The sequence below is a fragment of the Falco peregrinus genome, chromosome 11 (assembly GCF_023634155.1).
Source record: "Falco peregrinus isolate bFalPer1 chromosome 11, bFalPer1.pri, whole genome shotgun sequence".
NCBI classification, from domain to species: Eukaryota; Metazoa; Chordata; class Aves; order Falconiformes; family Falconidae; genus Falco; species Falco peregrinus.
Window position 1 is genome coordinate 13,146,111 of NC_073731.1, and position 27,200 is coordinate 13,173,310.

Below are 27,200 nucleotides of genomic sequence, written 5' to 3' on the forward strand. Positions count from 1 at the left end.
CCACAAATGGTCTTTCATAGCACCCCAGGCTGCAGTTGCTGAAAATCATGCAGGAAGAGAGGCTGGTGGCCTGTACACAGCCTGTGTGCTGCAGGGACCTGCAGAGGTTAGAGACGAAGTTTCTCATCCATGGCTGGCCTGTGGAGCTCCCTCTTTGGACCCAAACATCTGTTCTTACATTTCCCTTCTCTGCCGTTGTCCTGGTTTCTTTTGGTAATAGGGTCCAGCAAGAAACAGAGCCTTACTTATCTCAAAGAAGATTCTAGATGTGGTCCCTCTAAAACTAGGCATCTTCCACTTCAAGGCAAGCAGCTGAGGGAAGGGGACCCAAGGGGAACCCTTGCCCCCAGCAGCTCTGAGTGCAAGCATTGCTGACAGCCGTGCAGCTCTGGCAGTGAAACCGTGCTGGGTGTTGCTGGGTTGGGGACTATTGCCAGGCGTTGCCTAGTGCTGGAGCAGGAAAGGGCAGTGTTCAGGCACAGAAAAGCGCCTTTCCCTCCTCCCGCCTGCTTTGCCCAGCCACCAAGACACCCTGCAGCCAAGCAAATCTCACCTCTGCTCTGCTCTCCTAATCTGCTTCTTGGCTTCACCCTGGTGGTATGGCACCAGCACCAGCTGCCTTCTCAGGGACTGCACAAACACATCTGGTGAGGTTTTTGCCCATGGCAAGCAGCAGGCTGTTTGTTCACAGTGGCAGCTGGAGGTAGCAGGAGTGGAAGGGCATAAAACCCATCTCTGCATGTGTCCTGCTGCTCAGCTCTGCTAGTACATCTCCTGCAGCCCCCTTTGTCTTCCTATCATGCTGTGATAGCCAGAAGTCACCATACCAGTTCAGGATATAATTTTGAGTCCTTTATGCCATGTGGGGTATTTTCTTTAGCTGATGCCTTCAGCAAGACAACCCCCATCTGTCAGATGCGGTTCATCTCACCAGGGGGAAGAACTGTGGGCGCAGCTGAAGGTCAGGGTTGAGAGGAGGCAGTTGGTGTTTGATGTCTGCCTGACACCGAAGCGATTCACTAGGGCAGGAGCCAGCAAGGTTTGTCCTTGGTGCCAGGGGAGTCCTCATGCATGGATGGCTTCTACCCTTTCAATGAGGAGCACAGAAAGTTGCCAAAAATGGGGGAACTCAGCAAACTGAGGATGCTGAGAAGCAGGGACTGGCTCCAAAGCCCTGGCTCCAGGCCCTCCTCTGGCTGGCTCCCTGCAGCTCTTGGTGGAAAATGCTGCTTAAAAGTAGCCGGCATCTCCTGGAGTCCTGGGGGAAGCGGCAAAAGAAACAGCATACTGAAAGGAGGAAAAAGCCCCCTGCACAGCCAGTGCTGAAGGATGGAAGAGCAGGATGCTCTCCCATGCTGCTGCTCCTCCCAAAGCTTTCCGCTCTCCCTGGGTCCCAGCAGGAACCGTGCAGCTGCTGACAGCTATTAATAGCCTGGGAGAACGTGGGCTCTGTCTCTTACTGCTTCCTGGGATGAATGGTAATTACCCTTAATTAGACTGGATTTGGTTCCACCTCCTACCTTCCAGCCCCCTTGCCTGTGCTGGCAGGGAGAAACCGGCCCATCTGCTGCCTGTGTCGGCTCTGCAGGGAGCAGGGCTCAGCGGTGGGAGCGGAGGCTCTTCTCCCTGGGACATCCCGCAGGCGTTGCCCATGGATCTGAGCACAGGGGAGAGGGCAGAGCCTGCCAGCTGGCAGGCTGCCGGAGCTTTTCTCACCCTGGCCTTTCCAACGGCACACAGGAGCCCTGTGGGGGTGTGAGATAAATGATCCCACCAAAGCCTGAGGGTGCAGGTGGGTTGGACGCTCTCTCTTTGAGATTCATTACAGAAACAAAACAGGTGAAGAAATAATCAGGGGATCTGCCCTGTCGTTATGGTTGGCATCCCCACCACCATGCATCTCACCAAGTTCTGTGAAAACGGGCATCCTTCCTCCGCTGCTGGTGCAAGCCAGTCCCAGGATACACCTGGACCTGTCTCCCATCTCCCACAGGGCACAGCCCAGCTGCCATGGGGTTAGTCAGGATACAACCTGCCCAAAGGGGATGTTTTTTTCCTTCTTATGCCACTCCTCCTCTGGCCTGAACTCTGAAGCAGGAAGGTTTCTTTTATCCAGGTTACTTTAGTGCAGATATAAAAATAGTGTGGGAAGTTTTCTTCATCTGCTGAGGCTGTGCCTCTCAGGAATCACATCCCAAGAAGATGGAGGCAAAAGTGGATAGCTGTTACATCTTTCCTGTACATCCCAGACTCTGGCTCTGGGGCAGGACACCCTCCACCCCGGTGTTTGCCCAAGATGCTTGGTAGGGCTACACTTTGCTAACCCCACCTCTGTGCCGTCCTGCCCATCTGAACAGCCACGGTGTACCAACAAATCCTTTCTACTCCCTCAAAACTTGGATTTATCCCTGCTTGGTTCAGCTCAGCAGCTTCCAGTAACACTTCCCACCGTGGGAACCCCTTTCCTTCAGAGACCCTTGCTGCTTGTAGCAGGGTGAGAGGAAAAGGGCAGACACAGTGCCTCATCCTGCCAAGCTGAAGCTCCCTACGCAAGACAGTTTATTTGCTTCTTCTTAGTTTTTAAATTCTTTTCCCAGATCATATGTTTTCTTGACTGAATCATGAAAACCTTCTTGCAGGCAGGATCTGTGCCCAGGGACCTACTGGCTTCTGTTTGCAAACGCCTCTCTCCTTGCTGCTGGAGCCCTCTCTCCTTCCCACTCTCTGAGATCCCTCCAGCGTCAGGCCAGAAGACTCAGGTCTCTCTTCTGACTCCCACTCAGCCCTCGCGTTGCATCCAAATGCCAGATGGCACACTAGGCTTGGGCAGGAGCTGTGCCAGGCTCCCCTCCCTTTCTCTCCACCCTTCAGTCTACAGAAAAGAGATGGAGAACCAGCACTGCCAGATTTAAGGCTGCTGTGTTTGCTCCAGCTTCCCTGGTTTTCAGGCCCAGTCACGGTGGGACTGACGTGGGAGGTGCTGGCAGAACCCCAGACCCCTTGGACCTGCTCTGCAGCTCTCCCCTGTGCCCACCTCCCAGGCTATGCTATAATCTACAAGCAATGCCTAGGACACGACCACAGCCGCAGCTTCCTCCACGCTCCTTCGCCCCCGCTTCCTTTCTTCCTTGTTGGAACATTTCTTGTTTGGACAGGGTTGCTCATCCCCACTGGGTGACTGCCTGCAAAGGTAGTTACAGCTCTGAAAGTCTAGCAAGCTTCTCTTGGGCAGGACAAGCCCCCAGTCCCCCCTTGTTGAAATGAGGAGGAGGAGGGGAAAAGCAGAGCAGCCGTCCTGCCAGAAAGTGTCTCAGGCTGAAAGCAGCAGAAACACCCTATTTGTGAGCCCTGCTGGGAGCATGGGGCTGTGTTTGGGCAGCAAAAGGGACTCAGGGAGGATTTTCTCAGATATTCCCAGCCTTTCTGCTTCAGATGGCTGTGTTGGTGCAATGCCTGCTACTTTTGCTCAGAACTGGGTGGCCTCTTGAGCAATCCCTCTTTTCCTGGAGGGACTCTGGCACTTGCTGCTGGCTCTTCTTGATGCCCAGGGCTGGGCATCTCCATCAGCGCTGTCTGCAATTTAGGGTATCCACTGTCACTACTGTGTCACAACAATCTCCACAGGTCCTGTCCCTGGAGCATATGTCCCCTCACTGCCAAGTCACTGTCATTCAGCTCCTTGGAGGGGATGGAGAAGACATCTCCCTTAGCACAGTCCAGGAGGAGATAGATGTGCACAGAAACAGTGCACAATTGCAGCAGGCTGGGCTATGAAGGAGGTAATTCATACAGAAATGCTGGTCACTGAACACTTTTGCTAGCCTTCCTCCCCTGCGCCTCTATTCCTGTGAAATGGGGTGCTGTTGTGTGTTTGCCAAGGGTGCCAGCTGTGGCCAGCTCCCCTCGGCTGTGCTGGTCACATTCCTGCCTGCTCTGTGCACTTGGCCACCGGCTGCAGGGCTCTCTGATGTGGACAGCATCTCCTCGCTTGGCAAACCCGGCAGCGGGTGTGTGAGCCAAGCTGGGGTGCCATGTGGGAGAGGAGAGCTGGCTGCATTTCCACTTGGAGGAGGGAGAGCATCTAGTTAGTGACTTCTATTCCTGTCTGAGCTTGTTGCAGCCTTCACGACAGTCAGAGCAGGTGTGAAGTTTTCCCTTCCCAGGCTGGGGATGAGAGTTAGTGGGAGGCTGTTTTCCAGCACTCTCACGGAGACTCTGTTGGTTTCACATGCTCTCTTTTTCCCCTGTTGTGGTCCATGCTTTGCATTTTAGCTTGTGACTCTGTGTCATTCCCTTCCCTGCCCCAATTTCCACTGCTCCCTGTTGTGTTGCGTCCTGTGTTTTGATAAACCCAAGGTGCTCGCGACAGTGGTAAGCGCTCTAGAGAGATGTGGGCGAGGGATCAGGTCCTACAGCACAGGCAGTTCACAGGGAGATTTTGAAAAGCCCAGAGCAGGCAGTGCAGCATCTTCCCTCGTGGGAACCAGAAAACAGCTCAGACGTCCAGGGGCTTTGTTATATTTGAAACGAGGCCATCATCCCTGCTTGCCTTACTTACCTTCAAGACCCGCTTGGCTGTGACGCCCCTTGCAGAGGGACACCTGATACCCCTTGCAGGGGGTCACCCCCTTCCCTTGAAGGCTGGGGATGCTCCTCAGAGCCTGACCCACAGAAGACGGAGACCAGTGGGGAGCAGGGTGAGGTCTTATAGCACCCCTGGGACAGCTGGGCTGCGTGGGCTGGGGAGGTGGGGGTGCCTGGGGAAGAAGGCACCTTTTCCATTTTGCAGGCCCTTGGTGCCCCCAGCAGCAGCTCCAATACATCCTGCATCAGCAGTTGTAGGGTCTGGTGTGGGGCAGCTTTGGGGGACAGAAGGGGGGACCCTGTCCAACCCATCACAGCAAGGACAACATCAGGGTGGTCACTGTGGCAGGAATCTCACACTGATGGGACAGGACAGCCTGGGAGCTTGCGCACCAAGGGCTGCTGAGTTGACACTGTCCTTCGGTGCCCTCTCCCCACCCCAGTGCAGCCTGGCATCGGCAGGGCTGAGGAGCTGCCAGATGCCATCACCGTCCCTCCAGAGCCATGCTCTGTGACAGATCTGCTCTGTGCTGCTGTGTCTGGCTCCCAGGCGCTCCCTGTCCCTGCAGCGGGGTGTGGGGGGCCCCGGCCGAGCCCCGGCCCCCTCTGCAATCCCCTTCAGGCCTCAGCCGGTGGAGCCGGGGAGCCCGGGGCACCATGCTGCGTGCTGTGGGGAGCTGGGTGCGTGCTGCTGAGCACCTCGGGCTGCAGCTGTCTGCCACTGCTGGTCTGCACGTCTCTGCCCGTCTGACAGCACCGCAGGCTGCCTCGGGGAGAGCCAGGCTTCCCTCCTGCGCCTCGTCGCTGCATCGGGATCACACTGGCAAAGGGTCCTGGGCTCAGCCCCAGCACACTGCAGGTTCTGCTTGCAGCTTTCCAGGCTGCCTGGAAACCACACGCTTGAGGGATTGTTCCATGGCCAGAGCTTGCCTGATGCCTGCAGGGTGCCTTTGAACCCACAAGGTGTGACCCGGAGTGTTCCCTAGGACTTTTGAAGTGCCAGTGATGTGCCAAGCCTGGCTGCTGCCTCTGCGCTTGGCCTGTCCCCGGGTTCTGCCCTGCGGTGCTTCTTCCAGGGCACTGTAAAGCTTTCCATCCCTGATTTCTAACTCCAGCTGTACCCCTTTACTGTAAGGCCTCCAGCTCCGCCTGCCAGGGCCAGCTCACCCTGCTCGGCCGTGCTTTTTAGCTGCACTGCTTGGTGGGTCTCTCCTTCTCCCACCTCCTTGGCTGGGTGCCCAGGGTGATGGTGCTCCCCCGGGGCTGGACCCCAGCCACAGTGCCCTCGCTGGCTGCTTTCTCAGCAAGGAGCTGCCAGCATGGGGGCTCCCTGGCCGTCAGATGTGGACAAGGGGTTCTCTTCTCCCAGCACCTGACTCCGGGAGGGAGCAGTGGTGCCCATAGCAGGGACACCCCAGGTATCCCAGCCCGTGCTGCTGCTGTGGGGCCAGGAGAGCCAGCAGCTCTTGTGGTCACCAGCCCACTGCAGGGAGCTCTTGTGGCTCTCCGGATCTCCAGTCTGTTCCAGGTGGGTGATTCCTGTGTTTCTAATAAGGCAGGGGAAGAAAATTAAAAGCCCAAGTGAGCAAAGCAGCCAGGCTGAGCCAGGAAACATCAGAGAGAGGCCTCTGTCAACACCGCAGCTGAGGCAAGCAGGCAGGTTCTTAATTATTGATGGTGCTTATAAATAAATGCTGGGGCAGGGAGGAGAAGGTTACAGCAGAGCAGCCGCTTCTGGGTGGGGGAAGGGAACCTGAGGGCTCACTTCTTTTAAAGGTCATGTAGTTTTTCCATCTCTTTTCCCCTTTCTCCATAAAACTAGGTGATATTTGAGTTGATGGATTATCTTCCTTCTTGCACCTGCCTAACCAGGCCAGCCAGGAAGAGGAGGGAGGACAGATACCCACAAGCGTGGGCAGCAAGGGAAGGAAGGGGGAGGGAGGGAATGCCATCTGAAATGTGGGACAAACAGGCAAACAAGGAGACAACAAAATTAGTAGAGCAGCAAATCCCAACCCAAGTGTAAATAATTCTTCACCATGTGAAAAGAAGGTCTACGTAGGCTCAGATTCCTCTTCCCATTCCTAGGGCTCAAGCCCAGGCAACCTCTGATACAAAGCAAGAGGGAAACGCGTGAAACAAGCTGGGGAAAGGACTAGAAGGAAATGCAGGGATCTTGGTTGCGGACTGGAATAGTAACCCAGTGTCTGCATAGCCTCAGGGACTTTCACAGTAGGTTTGGCGTGGAGTGTCCCAGAAAGACCAGACGACCTGATGACAAAAGCTCTGGGACAGGGATCCCATAGCCCGCTGAAAACACAGGAAGAGTTTTGGACTGGAATCACAGCAGGACTTTGAGACTGACAGCCCTTGTGGGACTCTTAAGTGATTGTGGATGGTAGGACTTCACAACCTAGTCTAAAGCCCCACAGCTTGCCAAAGTGACACACAGATGCTGGGCGCAATATGGACTCAGACAAGATGGAGCTGCTTCCAGTCTCCCCCACAGCAGACCCTGCAGGACAAGGTCTCCTTCCATCCCCTCTCCAGTCTCAAGGGAGCTGTTGCACATGGTGGGCAGCAGCATCGCCATGGCTGTAGTTTTCTTCATCTTCCTGCTGGGAGCCTGCTCTGGCTGCATGGCAGCAGGGTGAGCAGCTTTGCAGCACACGGCCGATGCAGCAGTGCGTGGCACCCTGGGTGGTGGGTCTGCAAGCAGACCAGGTAACACCACAACAGCCTCACTGGCACACCCCCTGCACTGATGTCCTGGACACCCACCAGCCACCCTCTGGTACACTAAGACCCAGAATAAATCCAGCACAAATCAATCAAAATTCACCCCTCCATTTCTGTCCAGATGACTGCACCCTGGCCAGGAGGGTGGGCTCAGTCCCAGGGTGCTCCTGACAGCGGTTGGGCCGGTGGCGAGGAGGATGGAGAGGGAGCAGGGCTCTTTTCCCAGCCCTGTGGGTTTTCCTGCTGCTTTCTGGAGGAGAGAGGAGCTTGGGTTGCAGCTGAGCAAATCGTGCCTCTCAGCAAGCGGCACGGAAACACCAGCTGCAATCCAAGCTGCAGAGCTGACTGCAAGGCGCCAGTGCTCTCGTGCAGGGAACCGGCTAGCCATGAAGGGCACACAGCAAAGGCAAGCTGCTGGGATTCCCTGTCAAATGCCTCTCCTGCCTCCTCGGGCTGTCGGCATGCCATTCTGCTGTGGCAGAAACACAGCTTTCCCCAGCAATGCTCCCCAGGAGCCCAGGGCTGGAGGGGTGATCCAGCCATGGGGCTGCTCCTGCCCTGCCCACACGCCCCAACATGCTGCCTGCCCCTCCACTGAACGCTTCCAGTGCAGAGCCGTCCCCTCCTTTCCCAAGCAGCTGGAAGGCAAAAGGTAACTGGCAGCACCACCTTAAAGTGGCCCTGAGCTGCTCCCGAGGGACGGGATGTCCCACCTCGCACACATGCTCCAGGTCCATAGTTCACCGCTGCAGCCTCGTGTGTGCTGTGCAGCAGCTGCCCGTGCACTCAGCGTGCATTCGGCACCCTCTGTGTGGCTCAGCTCCGCTACCACTGCCATGATCCCAGTAGCTTCCTGGAGCGAGTCCCGTGGGACTAGCAGCCTGTCCCAGGGCTTCGGGTGGCAGCAGTGCCAGGGGGAGCTGGACTCCTCGCAGGCGCGTCCAGCCAGCCTCTCACACTGCAGCCCAGGCTATTGAGAGCAAAGCTCCTGAAGCAAAGTGAGCAAGAAAAGACAAGCAAGTACTTTCTGCTCCCCTTTTGCCAAAGTCAGGTAGTTGGGGCTGGCAAACCTTTGCATTGCACATGCCCTTAAGGGACCTCGGGATCCATCTGGACTTATGGATGTGTTGCCAACCTGACAGCACCTGTTCAAGCAAAAAAACCCATCGTCTCTTAATTAGTTTCCCACTTCCTGTGATCCCTTCTGTGTGTGTTTGGAGTCGCAAATGCATACCCAGGGTACCACTTGCACCTTAGATCCTTGATGACTGCAAGGGAATGTAGGCTGCCATTTCGGCCAGAGAACTATATTTAAAACTTGTGTTTCATTCCCCGAAGCCCTCCCAGCTGAGCATTGCTTCATCTGCTGCTGAAATGCAGGGTGTCCCAGGCAGCAATGGGGCAGCTATTGCGGCTGCAGCACAGGATGTGAATGCACTGTCCCTCAGCAGCAGGGAAAGGGGAGGACGGGACATAAGTCCGTTCAGTGGGGGTTCGCCAGGATGAGAGCAGGAAATGCTCTCTCCTAGGATCAGTGATGGCCTGGCCTGGCTGTGGCTCAAAATGCAGCGTTTCTACTGCAGCGACTCACTTTACCAGCCTGGGATGATATGGGCACCACAGATGCCTCCACAGAACTACTCTTTGGTAGGATAAGATTCTTTTTCTCCTTCAATTACAGAGCAGGTTTAGTGCTACTGAGCTTACGAGATGCAGTAAAATCATGAGTTGGTTAGGCCGTGACCTCATTGATCCTTGCAGGCTCAGAAAGAGGAAGAGAAATACTGAACTTCATGCCCAGAAAGGCCAAGAGCAGCAAAGGAGGAGAAAGGAAATGGGCTCCAAGCTGGAAGGTCCCCCCAAGACTGCTTTCTGCATGGTTAGTTCAGACAATTTAGTTCCATCAGTGCTGGAGCATGGAGGCCTGGCTTCAGCACCACCTGTCAGCCTAACAAGGCTGAGCTTACAAGCAGAGTTGGACTTCTCTTCCCATTTCTAAATTATAGTAGCGTTTTTCATCAGAGGGGTGTCCAGAGTCCTGCAGTAGGATGGGACTGTTTAGACAGTGCAAGCTGACTTGCAGGGATAGAACGAACCCCTCTGCCAGAGCAGAGAAAAAAAGGTTTGCCTAACACAAAACATCAGGAGTCAGACACTCTCTACCCTTTAATGGCTTCAGCGTAACACCATGCCATCTCCCCATGCTCCCACGGAGCCTCTGTTGTACTGGTCCTATGGCAAGAACTGCACTGCTCCAGGAGAAGCAGGATCTGCTGTTGCAGCTAGTGCTTTCCAAGGCTCAATCCCCATATGCTGATGCTGAGAACAGGCAGCATTGTTCTGTCAGTGGGATCAGGAGTGGGGTCTCTGCTGATCCCAGATGGTCAGAAATCAAGTGCTCCAATGGAGTGGTCGCAGCAGTGTTCAGTGTGGGAGCTCTAAACTTTTCAGATCAGCAGACTGTGCACTCTGCATCAAGCGTCCACATAACTTGCAGCTGGGGTACATACAGCTGTCCTGCCACCAAAGCATCACAGTCTACTCTGAGCAAACTCCAGTGCAGTAGCCAGGGCTCCTTGCATGCCCTTGACATTTCCACTGCCCTTAGCAACGACGGAAGAGCCTCCTGCCTTCCCTTCCATCTGTGTACAGACAGCCACGGCCCAGTCAGCAGCAGAGAACATGGGGAGGCAATTCTAGGGAAGTGACACAGAGAAAAGTCATTTGGACTGGGGAGCAGTCTGGGGAAAGAAAATAACAGCATCCTTCCCTCACCCAGCCTGGGCCCTTGCTAACCTGAGGCAGTCACGACTGAGAGGACTGACAAGGCTGAGCTTGCATGTTAATGCTGTGTCTTGCCCCTGGGCAGACATGGCCTGGAGGATCCAGGGATATCTGTGCCCAGTGCAGACTGAAAGCATATCTGGTCCCAGTATGGTCATCTCAGGTCCTACCCCTGCATGATTAACCACCAACACTGGGCAGAATCCCAGCAAAAAGCCTCAACTGGGACCTGCTGAGCAGTGGGTCCAGTCCCCCTTAGCAAGCAGGTTCCCTGTGTCTTTACCAGGGTTCTGCTTACCTTGGACACCTGACAGGCACAGAGCACCTCACCGGAAGCCTGAGGGCTGAGCAGCAGGACTGATGTGCCAGGAGACTGGTCACATAGCTGGTTCACTACCTTCATTAGGATCTGAGAAAGGCAGAGAGAAAGAAGGGTCAGGCTACAGCAAAGACGACTGGCATGCAGCAGAAACGTGCCCCGCAGCTCCTTAGGTACTGCTAGGCCACCAAGTACCACGGATTACTCACAGAGAGTGAATCAGCTGGGACAGTATCGACGATGACAGGTTGGCTGCAATGCTTGGCCAGCAGGCTTCGTGCCTTAGCTTCAGCCTGGAGGAGGAAACACAGCACTTGAGGGGCTACAGGTGGCACAGGGTGGGCTGGATAGGGATATATGCATGCAACATATAGATACACATAGGGAATGGAAGTGCTGCTCTGTGGGATAGATGGGAGAATTATGTTAGCAGAAGTCAGACTGGCAGGCTGAAACCCCCACATGAAGACCTGTACAACCCTCCTTCCTCAAAAGCAGAGATGAACCCCTGTCAAAAGTGGCAGAGACAGTGACCCACCCATTCAGTCTCCAGCCTCTCTCCTGGACCTACACATTGCCACATGTCTCGGGAAGGCTTCTGTGGCAAGATGCTCCTACTTTAAGAAAAGGGTAGTTCTTGCTGAGAAGTCACCAATAAACATTTCCAAAGGACTTTTACTGTAAATTGGCAGAACACAAACGCAGGGGGAAGCTGCAGCAATATCCATATGGCTGGGAGAAAAGTTCTGTCCTGCCACTGTCTTACTGCATAACCTTGTAAAGCCCACTCTCAGGGCCACTTCATCTTCTCCCTATATAAACAAGGAGGTGATGGCTAAATGCATGCTGGTGTTTGCCAAAAGTGCTGAAACGGGGCTCTCCATCCTCACAGGCAGAGGCACACAGGGATTCTGCAAGTGCCAAAAGCCCAGTCAGTCATTCACTGCAGTTTAAATAATGCCCCTGGTTAATGCCAGTGAAATCAACCCATCACAGGGCTTGTGTTGCACCGTGTGTGATTGTACCTGCTTTCTAACGGGCCCCTAGTGACCGAGTGGCTGTAAAGTGTGACAGAGACACCAGGTCCACTGGGTTTTGCCACACAGTGCTATTAGCAGACTGCAAGTTAGGGTGTTGCTGCCACAGTACCTGCTGTATCTCCAGTTTCTTGACGGCCGTGTTGGCTGTTCGCTGCAGCGCTTTGAGGATGGTCTGTAGTTCTCTTCTTTGCCACTGGGGCATTGCAGTGCTAGCCACCACCTGCAAGACAATTTGCTGTGTGAGGACAGTAAGCTGTACCTACACAAAAACTGCTGTTCTCTGAGAGGTCAGGCTCCAGCCTGACCTCTTCCTAGACCTCCTATACCCCATATATGATCAGCCCAGCCAGCCACTCTGGTGTGCAGCTTCCTCTTGTCAGCTGGGCAACTAAAGCCCTGTAAAAAGCCTGGGACCCTTTTTCACTGCTTTACCCTCCCTGCCAGTGCCTTCTCTCACATTCTATCTGGCAGCTGGTCATTCTGCAACAAAGGCACCTAGACACTGGTAGAAATCTTTGTGATCAAACTGGAAACAGAAGGTAGCAACTTGGCCTTGCTGTTCACCATGGTAAGATGTGAACCTGATAGAGAAGAAGTCATGTGTCTCAAGTGTACAGAGCCCATACACAGAACGGGATCTTTCTGTGCCAGAGCGTAATCCTTACTTTGGTCAACTGGCCCACTTCTTTGGAGAGGTTCTGCGTCTCGGGAATAGAGGTGCTCCTCTGCTTCATTCGTAGGGAGACAGAGTCCACTTCCATAGCCAAGTGCTGGCCTACTTCCCGGGCCTGGAGAGACAGAAAGAAAGAATGAACAGGGATGGGGAAAGTGGGGAGGGCAGCAGGGTCATAAACACTGAAGTGCTGGTCAGCAAGCAGTGCAAAGACACCTACAGAGTCTTTAAGAATGACTGTCCCCAAGAGACTCTGAAATAGAACATTTCTCTGGATTTGCAACCAACACTACATGGTCACACCCAGGAGACCAAGATGTCACGCATTTATGTTCCCTTAGTATCTTGCACCAAATCACAAGGATTTAAGTGAGAAAAACTTGGCAGTCCCGTTTACTTCTTCATGTTTCTTTTTAATTAGGAAATGCAATCTTGAAACTACCGACTGAAGAAACAAAAAAGAAACACTAAAACTCAAGAAACTTCATCAGCTGTTCAAGCTGATCTTGGCCACACTTCTTATTGCTTTCCCCAACACCAATGCTACCATTCATAAAAAAAGCTAATACAAGCTTTTTTCACCAGTGACAATCCTTATGGTTTGGAACATTTCCTCCCTGCCAGATCTTTGTGCTCATGATGGCCCTGTGAGACTTCAGACCAGGACAGCGGAGAGTATGTAAGAAAAGTTGTGGATAGTGAGGACTGCTCTGCCTAGCTAGGATACTCATCCCTTGTTTCAAGTTACTCCCTCATGCCTGCAGTCTCTCTTGTCTGGTTAACACATGCACACAGCTCCCCTCAGGAGCTCTCCAGGTCAGCACTTACAGCAGAGCACACAGATGTGCCCTGCAGCTTTTCATTCCTTTGCATGAAGAGAAGCCTTGCTAGGGACACAGATGCACAGGGGACAGCCAGCCAAAGAGCAACAGATTTACAGGGGTGGGTTTTGCCTTTAGTCTTCCCAGTTCCACTGACAGTGAGTCACTCTTCTCTGACTGCAGCCTTAAAGGAAGCAGGCAAGTTTGTGGGGCCCACAACACTTCCAGATATTCAAAGGACAGAGCGATCTCACAGACACAATAGTAGGTTGCTACTTTTTATACAGATCCAGCCAGATCAGAACGACAGCTTAGCAGAAAAAAAGACTACAGAAGCAGAAGGGCTGTAAGAATGAGGCCAGAGCCTTGTAATCATAAAGTGCAAACCCAACTGTGATAGGCAAGAGGTGAGCAGGAGGTGAAACCAAAGCACAAAGGACCACATCTTTAAATATCTACTTGGGGGCTGAAATTTATTGTCCAGAGGCTTCCTGGTATTTTGTGCCAAGTTCTTATCTTGGAAAAGGGGGTCTGAGGGGAGGAATCAAGGTCAAGGAGACAGGAGACTAGGATGGGGGTAGTGGAGGTGAATAGTGAGGTACAGCAGCAGGGCAGAGCCCAGGAATGAAGGAAGAAGCCAGCTCAGAGACAGCAGAAAGGCTCCAGCCAAAGCAGGGGGAAGTTAAATGTCTATGCAGGAACTACAAAGTTGGGTCCTTCTGGCATTGTCTCAACATGGCAGAAATCCCAGTTCCCCCTTTCTTACCTGTTTGGCTTGTCTCCCTGTCACTGCAATGACACGGCTAATTCCTTTAACAAGCTGACGCTCACCGATGATGGTCAGATCTTCCACACCTCCTGTTTTTAGAAGGTGCCTGCAAAGTCAGCAGAGAACAAGAAAGAAAACAAGCTGTTCTCTGGAAACAGAAATCAGGAAGCCTGCTTTCATTTTATACAAGCGTCAAGTCCAACAGCCCCTCCCCAATAGCTTCAATCCTTTCCCATCCCTAAAATCCTGATGGCAACGCTGTCAGGCAAGAGTTAAGACTACTCCAGAGGAACTTCTGTGCTACCTGCCTAGCAAGCTGCTGTCAAATGGCACATACCAACCAAGTTCTGCCTTGCTTTCCCCTCCTTTCCCTCAACAGTAGGATGAATTGGGATTTTTCTCTTCTACTCCGCTGCTACTGAACCTTGTACAAAGTAATTTTTGCCTCTAACTCCACCACTCTCTTGTCAGGCCAGCAGACTCCAGTCAGAGGGTAGTTGTGCAGTCACAGGGCACTGGTAACCTCCCCTTTCCTTCTCAGCTATTCAACACTGGATAGGAAAACAACTACAGTTTGTCTCAGGTTCTGTTACCACAAATAATTATTTCAGACAGTTTCATAAGGATTGATCATCCCCACTCCCCATGCAGTTTCTTGTCCCACTACTCCCACAAGAATGATCTCATGACTAGAAAATTGCTCATTTTCAGCTGTATCTGCTCAAAGGCCAATTTGTTCCTGGTGGGGTTTTTTTTGTGTCAGCATTGTCCTAAGATTGATTAACTCTTCTTTTACTCTCATTACTGCAAAAGCAGAAGAGGGTGAGGATAATTAAATAATCCGAGGTGTCTCAAGATCTCACAACCACCTGTCTCCTGCTGGGTCCCCAACCCTCCTACAACCCCAAAGCCAAAGCGTTGTAACCCTGGTGTGACAGGACACAGCCCCTTTTCCCACACTCTGCTGGTGCTCCGTGGCTTCCAGGTTGGTTTCAGACTATAAAGCAAGAAAAAGCACTCTGCTTTTCACCCTGGGACTTCCAAGGCTTCATAACTAGCCCACCCTGTCCTCACAAGACCTTTCCAGTGAGGAAACTTGGTTGCACAGAGACAGGATACGGAGCTTGCAAGAATGTCTCTACTTCAGCCACCAGCGCTCACAATCACAGCTTCTGACTGCAAGTAGAAGTCACTTACGTCCCACAGCAGAGCTCCACAGAGGTCTGCATTGCAGCCTCAGAGTCGCGGGTCAGCACACTCTCCACAGGGACCCCCAGGGACACTATCCTCACTGGATCTGGATACCCCTGACAGAGGAGACAGGGGTCAGCAGCTAACAACATGGTCCTTCAGGGCCACTTACAGACTATGTGGCTTCTAGTGTCTGCCTCACTTTTCCCCTATTCTAGAGGAGCCCCAGAGTGAGGGGCAGCACTGCTTCTCCCCTACAACCAGCCACCACGGGGAGAAAGAAACAATTGTGTGACACTACAAGCTTTTGGTCCAAAGAAATGAACAGAAAGCCTATGCATCACCGGCCTCCATGTTTTACAACACTGTCCTGAGATCTCATCTCAGTCCTATTTTCCCTCTTGAGTTTTGGGAGTCAATTCCCTTGCAGCTCTTGTGACCCAGGTGATTCCTGCTGAAGGAGAAGGCTCACCAAGATATGTGCTGCCACCCTGTCATACCTCATCCACTGCACGGAGTCCCTGAACTCTTCTTGCCAGTGTGAGGGGGACCTCAGCCATGTGCACCACCTCATTTCGTTTGATCATATCCTGAACCACTTGCTCCACTTGCTGCAGTTGCTCCGCAGTCACAGGGCCCTGAAGAAGTGAAACGGCCACCTTCAGGAGAAGCCTCCTGAGAGGTACAGAACAAAGAAGGGAGAACTGGGGAAAAGCCTCCAGACAACTCAGCTTGAGCACACCACTCTCTCTGTGTCTCATCTTCCCTACTTGTAAAAGGGAACTGTGAGCATCATGACTCTCCCACCCCCTCCTCCCATGAGCGATAAGCGTCAACCAAACTTCAAGAGAGATGCTGCAATGAGTGACAGGTTACCAGGGCCAGTGCTCAGCCTGACCTTTCAGTTCCCAACTGCTCTCACCTTGGATGACTAGCACAGGCATCAGGTATGTGCCACAGCCAAGGTGGTGAATCTCTCAAAGATCCCTTTACACTACTCAGGTCAGTCTCATGACCACTGGCCTTGCCAAGACTTTTCCCTTCTGACCCCTATTCACCCCCTCGGCAAGCCCTGCCCAACATCAGATCAGTGCAAAGCAGAGCCAGTCACATCCAGAGGGCCAAGTTTCATTGCTTAGATAAAACATGACTTGTCTCTAAAGGAGCTATTACGGTGAGAGGAGAAAAATCCCTGAGAAGCAGCCAGTACTGGGCTGTTGGTACTGCTAAGAACAAGAAAACACAAGTCCAGAGTCACCTTGGTATCAAAGTCGAAGCGCAGCTGCTCTGCTGTCACATGGGACCCTCGTTGCTCTGTGTTGTCACCCAGGACATGGCGAAGTGCAAAGTTCAGCAGGTGGGTAGCGGTGTGGTTCATCATGCAGGCCAGCCGCTGGGCCTGAAAGCACAGACAAGTTGGCAGGGAGTACTGGTTCTCTGCAGCTTCAGGAGCAGGGGATGGCACGAAGAGATAAAGGAAAGGCTGCACGTGAGGGGATGGGAGAAGATAGGAGGGAAAAAATGGGTAGTACAGCTGTCAGATTTATTGATGCCACAGGGCAGCTCTAAATTCTTTTCCCATGGGATCACCTCTGTAAAACAGCAAAGGGTAGGCTGGACACTTCTGGACAAACCAATGGCTCATAGAAGATTAGAGTCACTTGTGAGGTCTTCCCACCGCACATCATGACAAAGAGCAGTCTCAGGAATAAAAGGGACAAGGCTCCGCTGTACCCAGGTTACCCAGGACATCACAAGACTCTCAAAACGAGGCTGGGAAAAGGTTAAGAGCTGTAAATTATCACCTCATCCACGAACAGCTGCACTTGGTCACCAACACACAGGGTTTCCACAGCAGTGATCTCATGGATCACATAACCACCACAGAGCTGAACTGACTTTACAGGGAAGAGTATGTCCTGAGCAAAGAGACAGAAAGAGGAGTTAGGACATAGGGAAAATCCAAATACCTGTGCTAGATCCCTGCTTGATCCAACAGGGAAACACAACCTTCGCTGATCCCTAAAAGACAGGGATGGGGTGGGAAAAGCAGGGAGAAACTTACTGCAAATATAACCAGAATACCTCAGACCTTCCCTGCACCCAGCCACTCGCTGCACAGCATGTCGAGGCTGTCAGCTTGCAGTGGAGGGGCAGTAACACCACCGATACTCGTGAATTTTCCTAAGAAGGATGTTTGTCCATGAGAAAATGGACAGCAGCTGCCCAGGCACCTGTCTCGGGCATCCAAGGTGCCACATCTGCCTCACTGGGCTGGCAATCAAAACTTGATTCCTGTTTCAGCTTGGGGAGAAGTGCTGAGCAAGACACTCACGTTCTACAAGGCTAAAAAGGCAGCATCAATGCCCGCAGTGATTCTCAAGAGCTGGAATGGGGGAAGGAGAAAAAGCTGCAACCCATGTAACTGCCCAGGAGGGGGTCATAGCTCTCCCTCTGGTAAGGGTGAGGGAACATGCTGCAGAAATGGAGGTCCTCCCTGATGCTTTTGGGAGGGATAAGAGTTTTTGCACTGTGTCCCAGGTTGGACACTGCTTACAGTTGTGCAGGACTGGCCAGAGACAAGTTGCTGAGCTCATGGATTCTCTGATAATCGACTGCCTTCTCTCTGCCTTGCAACCCCTGCTAGCAAGAATGCAGTAGACTGAAGGGATAGCCAAGAAGACTTCACAGTCTTCCCCAGAAAAATGAAATTGCAAAGGGCTGAGAGACAACCAGTGCAGCAAGTACACCTCTGTGAAGCAACTGCTGCTTCTCCCTCACCCCACCAACCCTAATGCAAACCAAAAGGAACTGTCAAGAGTCAGCAGCTTGCAAATTAACACAGTAAACCAGCCCATCACTTGGGGAATTCTGCCTGGCCTCAGTACTCATGGTGGCCTTGGGTACAGGCAGCAAAGGGTCTTACCTGCTGTCCTAAACGTATCATGTAGCCTTGGTCAGAGGCCTGTCCACCCTGCTCTGCATAGAAGTTAGTCCTGTCCAAGATGACACCACAGCACTGCCCCGCCCCAACCTTCTTCTGGAGAGACTGATCTCTGTACAGCATCAGGACAGTAGCCTGGCATGGGCTGAACTCTGTCAGAGGGGAGAAGATGGCAGCAATTAGTGCATACACCCTGCCAGATCGCAAAAGGAAAGGCGCGCTCACTTCCCCATGCCAACTCTGCCTACGCCTAGTCTATACGGAAAGCTGGCACTTTTCTTAGCCTTGGGAGGAGAGGAACAGCTTTTGGCAGAAAGGACAACAGATCTGTTATTTGGAGCTAAGTCGCCACTCACTCACCTAGTGACAGACCTGCCAAGTAGCAGGTCAGCAGGCACGTGCACCCAATCTGGCTCCATGTGAGCCTGACAGAACCAGATGCGGCACAGACATCTGCATCTTGCTACACTAGCAAGCTTGGCAAACCTGCCTGCCTTCTATGAAGAGAAGACAGACTTGGTGGACAAGGGATGACAAGGATGTCACCTTCCTTGATGCAGCAAGCTTCTAACATGCTCTCCTGCAGGCTCCTTGAAGCCAAATTCAGGCGATACGGACTGGACAGGTAGACCATAAAGTGGGTGCATAACTGGCTGGGCAGCTAGCCCCACAGAGAATTGGTCAATAGTTCAATGTTCAACTGATACTCAGTTACTAGTAGAGGTATTTAGTGGCTGATATTAGGACCGACACCATTTAACATGACAAGATGGGATGTACCCATATTCTCCTTGTATACGGCAATGAATTGGTGGAGACTGATTGATACACTAAAGAGCACGGCTGCTTTCCAGGGGCATCTCAGCAGGCTACAGAAATAAGACTGACAGAAACCTTGGGAGTCCTCAGGAGCCAGCTGAACACAAGTCAGCAGGGTGCCCTTGCAGCAGGGAAGTCTGCCTGCCTGCTGGGCTGTATGAACACAAACATAGCCAAAAGGTCAAAGAAAGGGGTTATTTATCCCTATTTAGCAGTTGTAAGACTGTATCTAGAGTATATGAAATTCTAGTTCTACCTAAATAAAAAACACTTTTCACACTAAGAGTGATAAAGAACAGGGAACGGAGTCTGTGGGATCTCTGTCCTTAAAGATACTGAAAACTTAAACGGACAAGGCTCTGAGCAACTTGATCCAACTGTGAAGCTGAAGTTCCCTTGATCAAGAGATTGGATACCCAGAGATCCCCTCTAACCTGAATTGTTCCATGATTCAGAGACTTGAGGAGGTGGGACAGTTCTAGCTTGGAGACTTCAGCCAATGTCACTGCTGGGCTTTTTTCCTCCTCTGTGCTCTTGCCATAGCATATATAGCTTGAATTGCCTCACTTTATGCTTAGTGTGTGCTGCAGCCAGCACACTGGGTAAGGGGGAGCTGGCTGTACACAGTTATCTCTTAATTGTTTGTGACAGCCACACCACCTCTTACTCTCTGTGGTTTAGCTTTATGCCTTCCCTAGAGCATCAGCAAATCCAGTTACCTTAAATGCTAAAAAGCCTGCCCTGCCATCTAACGGTTTGCCAAGCAGCAGCAGGCGCACGGCGTTAAGACAACTATCCAAGCCCCCTGCATAATTATTTTTCATTCTCCCTGACACTCACACTCAGAAGCCTGATTGTTGGGGACAGACTCATCTCTAGCACAAATCAACAGTCCCTGCTTCACCACGGCACAGTAATACCAACCCAGAGCTCACAGCCTTGTCACCAGCCCAGAGGTCTTCCTGGACACACTCTGGCAACAGCAAGAAAAGCACCTACTTTGGCATGAGGTACAGGGGCGGAGAAAAGATGCATCAGCAAGGTGGACAGGTTCAAGCCACAAAGTACATGTTCTGCATGCATGAGGTTAGGCAGTAAGTGCAGTCTTGTGAGGGATTCCAGTGCCCGCAGGCAGAGCTTCCCTTACAGACAGGACCCAGCCACTTACCATACTGCCCATGCTGCCCAAGTGTGTAGGCGTACTTTGGAGAGTCATCAGTAGCAGGCACGTTGTTGCTCCGCAGCTGAGCCAGCGAGTGCACATCAAGGTGCGTATTTGTATCCTCCAGCTGCCCTGCCTGTGGGCCACCAGCCTTCCGCTACAGCAGAGCGAAGGCACAGTTATATGGGAGATACCTGGGGGCACTCAAATTGAGAACTGGAGCTGTAAGGCTAGAAAAAACTCCTTTCACCTTCCTGGAAAAGGCTTGTTTAGATCCAGGCTGATGGAGGCTACTGTAAACTAATCCCATTCCTTCAAACCCCACAAGCACTCCATACCACCCTATGCTAGCTTTAAGGCAGCCATAGGCAACAACTAATGCAACCCTCCTGGCACAGCTTGCTGTGTAGGTATGAAACTTCCAAGACATTAAAACTCCCAAAAGCAAGGCCTTGAACAGATTGCTGCACAGGGGGTGGGGTGGCAGTGCAAGCCTTCCAGCACTACAGAGACCAAGGAGATTTTGTAAACTCTTTATAAACCACTTGCTGTTTGGGCTAAGCTGGCTGTGCTTTGTGTGAGGATTTGGACTCCATGACTGACAGAGGAGACTCCTAAACTATATAATTCTACGATAACCTTCACTCCAGCAACAGTTAGTATCACAAAACACTTCTACTGATCTGAGAATCACCAGCCAATACTTCTCAGTCCCACACCCACAAGCAAAGGCATTATGACCTCACCGCTGTTTCAGACCCACCTCCCCTTCAGGGAAAAGGCACAGGGCCCTGTGATATATCTGAAGAGCCTCAGCAGTGAAAGGAATTTTGCCTCCATGCTGACAGGAGAGAGGTGAGGCTCTGAATTATGCTGACAAGGCAAGTCTCCCTCTTACCTTTGCATCTTCCAGAGCAAGTTCATTGAAAGCAGCTGAATCCAAACTGATTCCCTTTTCTTCAAGCATCAAGGCAATCAGATCCAGAGGGAATCCCAAATTCCCATAGAGAGACCAGGCTACTTCAGCTATAGGACAAAAAGAAGAACACGAACTCTGTGTGAACACAGCAAGCAAAGACATCTCAGGATTTGCTTGGGTGGGACCAATCTAGTGTGTGCCTTGGTAACTGGATTCACCTGTGTTGTGTGCAGCTGCACTGGTAATGGGAAAGGGAAGAGAAGCCATGCAGTTCTTGTATGGGACTGAGTATTATTGATGCCCCATTCATGCTAAAACTCAGTGCAGCACAACTAGACAGACAGCTGTGGTGGTTGGTTCCTGAGCTCCTTCTTTCAGCTGTGTCTGAGTTAAGGACCTAGTTAATCAGTCAACACAGCAGCAAGGGAACATTTCTAACTTGCCTGATGCCTAGTTTGTTGTAAGAACAACGTACTAGATAACAATTGCAATCTAGAGAAAGGAGCAACATCTGCTCCTCTGCCCGTGGCTAGAAGGTCACTGAAAAGACGTGGGGGAGGCAGACATCCACCAGTTTTGACTACAATGCTTGTGAGGATCTGGATCAAATCATCTTTAAGTGCAGCTTGTCAGAGGAGTGAGACTCACCCGGGAAATTTGTGGAGGGCTCCATCTGCTGCACCGTCCGCTCAATGATGTGCCTCCCCCGCTCGAGGGCAGACAGAAAAGCAGCCTCATTCTCATTGATGATATCCATGATCTGCCCAAGGATCAGAAGAAGGGTTAGCCACAACACCTCAGGGAGTTCCCCAGCTCAGCTCAGCCCTGTCAGCTAAAAGCAAATCAAGCAGGTGTCTAACAGAGGTACTGTGTCTGCTAGAACCAGCCTTTTTGTTCTGCAAGTATCCATCACAACATGGCTTCGATGCATTACTAAACAGCACCAGTCATTGTCCATCCTATCATCATTCCTGTCAAGTAAATATTGACCATCCACCTGGGGAAGGCTTTAGGCTGACAAATGCTCCCTGTCTGACATTCATGTCTGTGACCCAATTAAAACTGCATGGCTGGAACAGCCAGAAAAATTGCTTGTCACAGTTGCTGTCAGCAGAAGCAAGCTGGGACTAGCCTTAAATCACTAATCCACTTTGGAGAAAGGGAAGCCAGGCTAGGACAGGCTGTACTTGCACTCAGCAAAGTAGCTACCCTAGCTTTTTTAGAGTAACAGCTGCCTTATACCAGGGCAAGCGGTCCCTGGTAAGGATACAGTAGGAGTTCCCACAAGGAAATCTGCCACAGATACTTCTTGTGCCCAGGATACAAACATGTTCCCAGCACATCTCAGCCCACCCGTGAGAACATGGCTATGGAGGAGGCTATGCAAACTCCTCCACTCCAGCTAAGTCCCAAGGAAAGGCTGATTTTTGCCCCCAAGAGCAGTGCCTCACAAGAATAAGGAGAGATAGGGTTTCTCTTCAGGGGATTCCAACATTGCTTACCTGGTCTGCGTTCTTCGCGAGCTCTGGATAGGCATCTCCCTGTGGAGCGAGCCTCAGTTAGTGATAAAATCCTCAGCATCTTCCTCAGGGGATCTTAACGCATGCCACAAGCATCACAAAGGTTTCTCAGGCAGGTGAGTGTGAAGGGAGCCCCAGCACACAGCTCCAGGGACAGCAGCATAGGGGAATATTACACATGGACTTACAGTTGCCATCTCCTGGCTACCTCCCTGTGACTTGCCTCTGCTAGCCCTTGCACAGCATCTCTTGGCAAACACATCCATTCACAACAGGAAGAAAGCATTGTCTTTTAGGGTGCTGTTAGTACTCACAGGGACTAATTTCAGGTAGCTTTAATCAGATACGACAGTTTGGAAGCCAGTGTCCTCAGGGAAACAACAATGTGCACTTGCGCACACTTAGACACGTCCACTCGTGCTGACTGTCCTGTTGGGCACACCAGGCACCCTCCCTCCCACCACAAATGATCAGGAGAAGAGACTTTTTACTGCTGCGGTGCATAGCAACAGATACACCCTCCTGGAGGGCCTTCACATCCAAGACTGTCTCCTGACAGTGTACAGGAAATGGACATGGGGCTGAATAGGACATGTGTGATACTCTTTCCCCCACAAAGGTGGCAGTTTTTACTTACCAGCACTTCCACTACGGAAGGCACCAGGGAGGCCAGGAGCCCAGGTGGAGCATGAAGGACTTCAGAGCAAAAGCGCACAGCCCTGCGCAGGATCCGACGCAGCACCAGTCTGAAAATAGGGCAGGATTCGCCAAGCAGCCACGTGAGCATCCCTGCTCAGCTCCCACATCGAGCACATCCCACACACAGTTCCTCTGGCCTGATCTACCAACACAGGCCAGCTGTTCCCCACACTCTATACCCATCCAAGTACGAGCCTGCAGATCAGAACCTCTTCTAGGCTCTCGCCTTCCTGTCTCCCCAAAGCTCATGCACTCCCTATCGTGGCCCCACACCACAACCTCTCCCCTGGCTTCCATACTCCTTTCTAGACCTAACTCCCTGCCCCTCACACCATTTCCTTATGTTCTTACTCTGCTCCTGAGAAGCCTGGGTAGATGCCATCAGTGATGCACACACATAAGGTGCGCACGTGATCTGCCACCACACGGTAGGCCATGTTCACACGCCCAACATCAGCATCCCCGACCAGACCTTGGTATCTGGGTGCCCTGCAGCCCTAAAAAAGAAAGTAAGGACATAGATCAGCAAAAATTGATGGCTGCAGGAGGAAAAGTTTCAGTGCAAGAGGCAGCCATCTACACATGACATCATGCTTCTCAACTACCACCAAACCTCATACATCGAAGATGTCCCCACTAAATCCTTCCAGAGCATTACAGACCAAGACTTCTGTACCTGAGACAGGTCAGCCAGTGCCCCGGCACTGAGGAATTTAAGAAACTTTGGAGGAAAAATGGATCAGCAGCGTCAATATCCCAGCAGATTTCCAGCATGGAATTCTCCCCAGTTTCCCTAGAATGTGGCTCTGGACCTGGCTGGACATACCTCCTGTCTCAAAATACTGCACAGAAACATGTGTAGAGAAGGCTCTACTATGGTACCAGGCAAGCATTCTGCATTTAAGGAGCTTTTGCTTAGCTGTGACTCTGAGCAGAAGCACCATCACCTTGTGAATGGCATCCAAGATGGGAGTGAAGAGATCTGTGTCGTAGTTGGAACGTTTGTTCTGCAGAACTGCCACCAGCCTTTCCAGGCCCATTCCTGTATCCACATGGTGCTGTGGCAAGGGAAGCAGACTCCCCTGCACCTCTCTGTCAGCCAGCCAGGAAAAATAAAAGGCAAAAGAGAAGCAAGGGTCAGTTCAGGGGCAAAGAAAAGGAGCAGGCGAGTCAAAGAGAATGAGAGAGTGACAGGGCACGGAAACAGCAGGTGACCCAACAAAAGGAAGCTCAGGGACAAGACTAACAGCAGCCTGCCTTGGCACTGTCAGGCAGCCAGGATGGGACCATCAGATAGTCAGGACACACTGTAACATGGGGAAAAAGGGCTTCCTCTCCCTTTTCAGGTTTCTCCGGGCTGTTGCAAACTTCAGGAGACCTCTGGAATGCAGCAGTGAAGGAGAATAGACAGAAGAGGTTGAAGGAGGATAGGACAAATAAAGCAAAGGGGATCAAAAGCCACACTGGGCATCTCCACAGCTTCCCTCTTGCTTCTGTACTGCCACCTCCTGGAAAGCAGTGAGATGTCTGAGGATAGACATGTATGATGCTGGAGTCAGAAAAGGGGGAAAGGCTCCGCAGTTCAGACCAGATTCAGACCAGATGCCTGGTACCTGCTGTACTGCATGAAGACCAGGTTCCAGATCTCCACCACATCAGGGCTGCCCTGGTTCACTAGTGCCGCAGCATTTCTGCCACCACCCACGTGGTCATAGTGGATCTCTGTGCAGGGACCGCAAGGACCTGTGTCCCCCATCTCCCAGAAGTTGTCCTTCAGTGGAAAAGGAAGCACGTGACTGGCAGGCACCCTGGCAAGACAAACAGAGGTGGCAGTGTTGGGAAATGCACACAAAGCACACAGTAGTCTAGATCACAGAGAAAGTTGGAAGGGAGGAACCCTTTCTGGCTACTACATACTCAATAACCAAACACATTATGATTCCTTTGCTTCTGTTCACACAAAATGACTCTTCTTAGCAGGAACAAGCTGGACCAAACCAGACAGGATCCTACTCACTGCCCAGAATGGCTGGCAGACACAGTCTGGCTCTTGCTGATGGAGACAGGCTCTCCACTGGGTCTGTGGAGCCGCCTTCTTCCTTGGAGGGAATTCCAGCAGAGCTAAGACCTGATCACAATGGACAAGGCTGAATACCAGCAGTAGCACAGAACTGGCTGCCTTGGATTCAAAGCCCACATACAGCCTGGAACAAGCTCCCAAAGCACAGCAGCGCTCTCTGCAGCGGCTTCATCATCACACTGAAGCAGCCATTGCTAGCTTTCAAAAAAGAATGTACTCACTGCAGCTCTGATGGAGAGAAAGCAAAGGATCAGAGATCCTTCACACACTTCATCCAAGCCCACCAGTCTGAGGTACTCAGCTCCCCAGACTGGTAATATCTGAGAAACAGCTTAAAGGTCAAGTGCCCCAGACCACTTGGAGCTCAGTCAACTTTTAACAGCCCAAACAAACCAGAAACAATATAAGTTTTAAACACAACTTTCAGCCCCTACATCTGATTTCCACCAACTAAAGAGCAAACGGGAGACTATGGAGACTGAAATGTCAGCACCTGTTGCTCAGAACCTCTTCCCTAACACACTCACCCCAGGCGGAGCCATACATCCCTGCACTCCTCATCTGCACTCAGCCCCAGTGAGGAGTCTCCGCCAAAATAGGTGACGTAGAGACGATCTCTGGGGATCTTGTAGACCTCTGTCAGGAGCTCCCAGGCCATGCTGCATGCTTCCTCCTGAGCAGGCAAGGAACATAAATGAAGCACAGTAATCCAGGATGCACAGCAATGGCAGGAAGGCTATTTAGAATGGGAGTCAAACACCAAAAAAGTTAATTTCAGCCACTCTCTCCCTTTCCAATTTTAAGGCATATTGCAAAGAGCAGGATGAGGGTCTGGTGAGCAAGACAGCTCACTGCTGCCTGTGGAAAATTGACATTCCTAAATTGTTGGGAGAACTTCAGGATCACAGCATGGTCTACACGCCTCTGCTTACCAGCAGAGTTACAGGGATTATTTTCTTTCCAAGGGAAAAAATGTATTCACTAGCAAAAAGACTACCATCCTTTTTACCCTTCTTCATTTTCAGACTTTCTAGTTACAATCATCAAATGAACTGGTAACCTCTTTGCACCATATTAAATGGCCAACACTGGCATTCTCACAGAGAACTTTAATTTGTACATGTTGTTCACAGATTTGAAAGGCTGAGCACTTTGCGAGTCTGCAGGGCAACTGAGCGATTCTGCAGGCCAGCGGACTGCCTCTGCTCCAGGCCACAGAGCTCCCACAGAGCAATTCGGAGCTTACTAAAATGCCTCCTCCAGACAGTCCTATGGCACCGCGCAGCTCTGAAAGAAAGGCCGCATTTCTCCCTGGCGAGGGTTCATTCCTATTGCCTCACCTTAAAGTAGTCCCCAAAGGACCAGCTCCCCAGCATCTCGAAGAACGTGTGATGGTAAGTGTCTCGGCCCACATCCTCCAAATCGTTGTGCTTCCCTCCTGCACGCACGCACTTCTGGCTGTTCACCACCCGCCGATGTTGTGCCAGCTCGCTCCGGGGGTGCGCTGTGCCCAGGAAAATGGGCTTGAACTAGAAATCAGGGCAGAGAGACTGTGGCTAGGCCGGGGGCTGCGCCTAGGGTTCCTGGCACAGGCGGGGCGCTACCAGGGCCGGCCGGGAGGGAGGCGGTAAGCCCCCCCCGGAGCCCAGCCCACCGCGGGAGACCTCCGTGACAGGGGTCACAGCGGGAGACCTCCGTGACAGGGGTCACAGCGGGAGACCTCCGTGACAGGGGTCACCCGCGGCGGGCCGCGCTCCTCCGGGGACGCGGAGGCCGCCGGCAGCCGGCGGAGGGACGTGCGGGCGGGCCGGGCCGCGCCGGGGCCAGCACCTGGTTCATGCCCGCGTTGACGAAGAGGAGACGCGGGTCGCCGCGGGGCCGCACGGGGGCCGAGGGCAGGCGGCGGTGGCCGTAGCGCTCCTGGAAGAAGCGGAGGAAAGCGGCGCGGACCTGCCCAGCCGGCGGGCAGTCGGCACCCCCGCGGCGGGGGCTGCAGCGCCAGCGACACGGCACTGCCAGCAGCAGCCGCCGAGGCAGCCGTCCGACCGCCGCCATAGTGGCGAGGGCGGAATCGCGGCGCGGCGGCTTTAGGAAGGGGCGGGGACAAAGGGCAGTGAGCGCAGGGGCCGACGGGATA

General features: G+C 52.4%; 1 protein-coding gene across 1 annotated transcript; it reads right to left on the minus strand.

Moving 5' to 3' along the window:
• Positions 1-9,464: 9,464 nt before the first annotated feature.
• On the minus strand, positions 9,465-27,148 carry AARS2 (alanyl-tRNA synthetase 2, mitochondrial). Its single transcript, XM_055816204.1, has 22 exons — positions 26,894-27,148; positions 26,404-26,592; positions 25,591-25,736; positions 24,597-24,791; positions 23,931-24,075; positions 23,335-23,480; positions 22,922-23,030; positions 22,267-22,305; positions 21,413-21,524; positions 20,744-20,871; positions 19,852-20,002; positions 17,847-18,016; positions 16,726-16,839; positions 16,179-16,319; positions 15,421-15,558; positions 14,927-15,036; positions 13,727-13,835; positions 12,132-12,254; positions 11,576-11,686; positions 10,636-10,719; positions 10,406-10,516; positions 9,465-10,019 (listed from the first exon to the last, which is right to left on the minus strand). The coding sequence occupies exons 1-22, from the start codon at positions 27,116-27,118 to the stop codon at positions 9,855-9,857; spliced, it is 2,961 nt and encodes a 986-aa protein (XP_055672179.1). The 5' UTR covers positions 27,119-27,148; the 3' UTR covers positions 9,465-9,854.
• Positions 27,149-27,200: the final 52 nt, after the last annotated feature.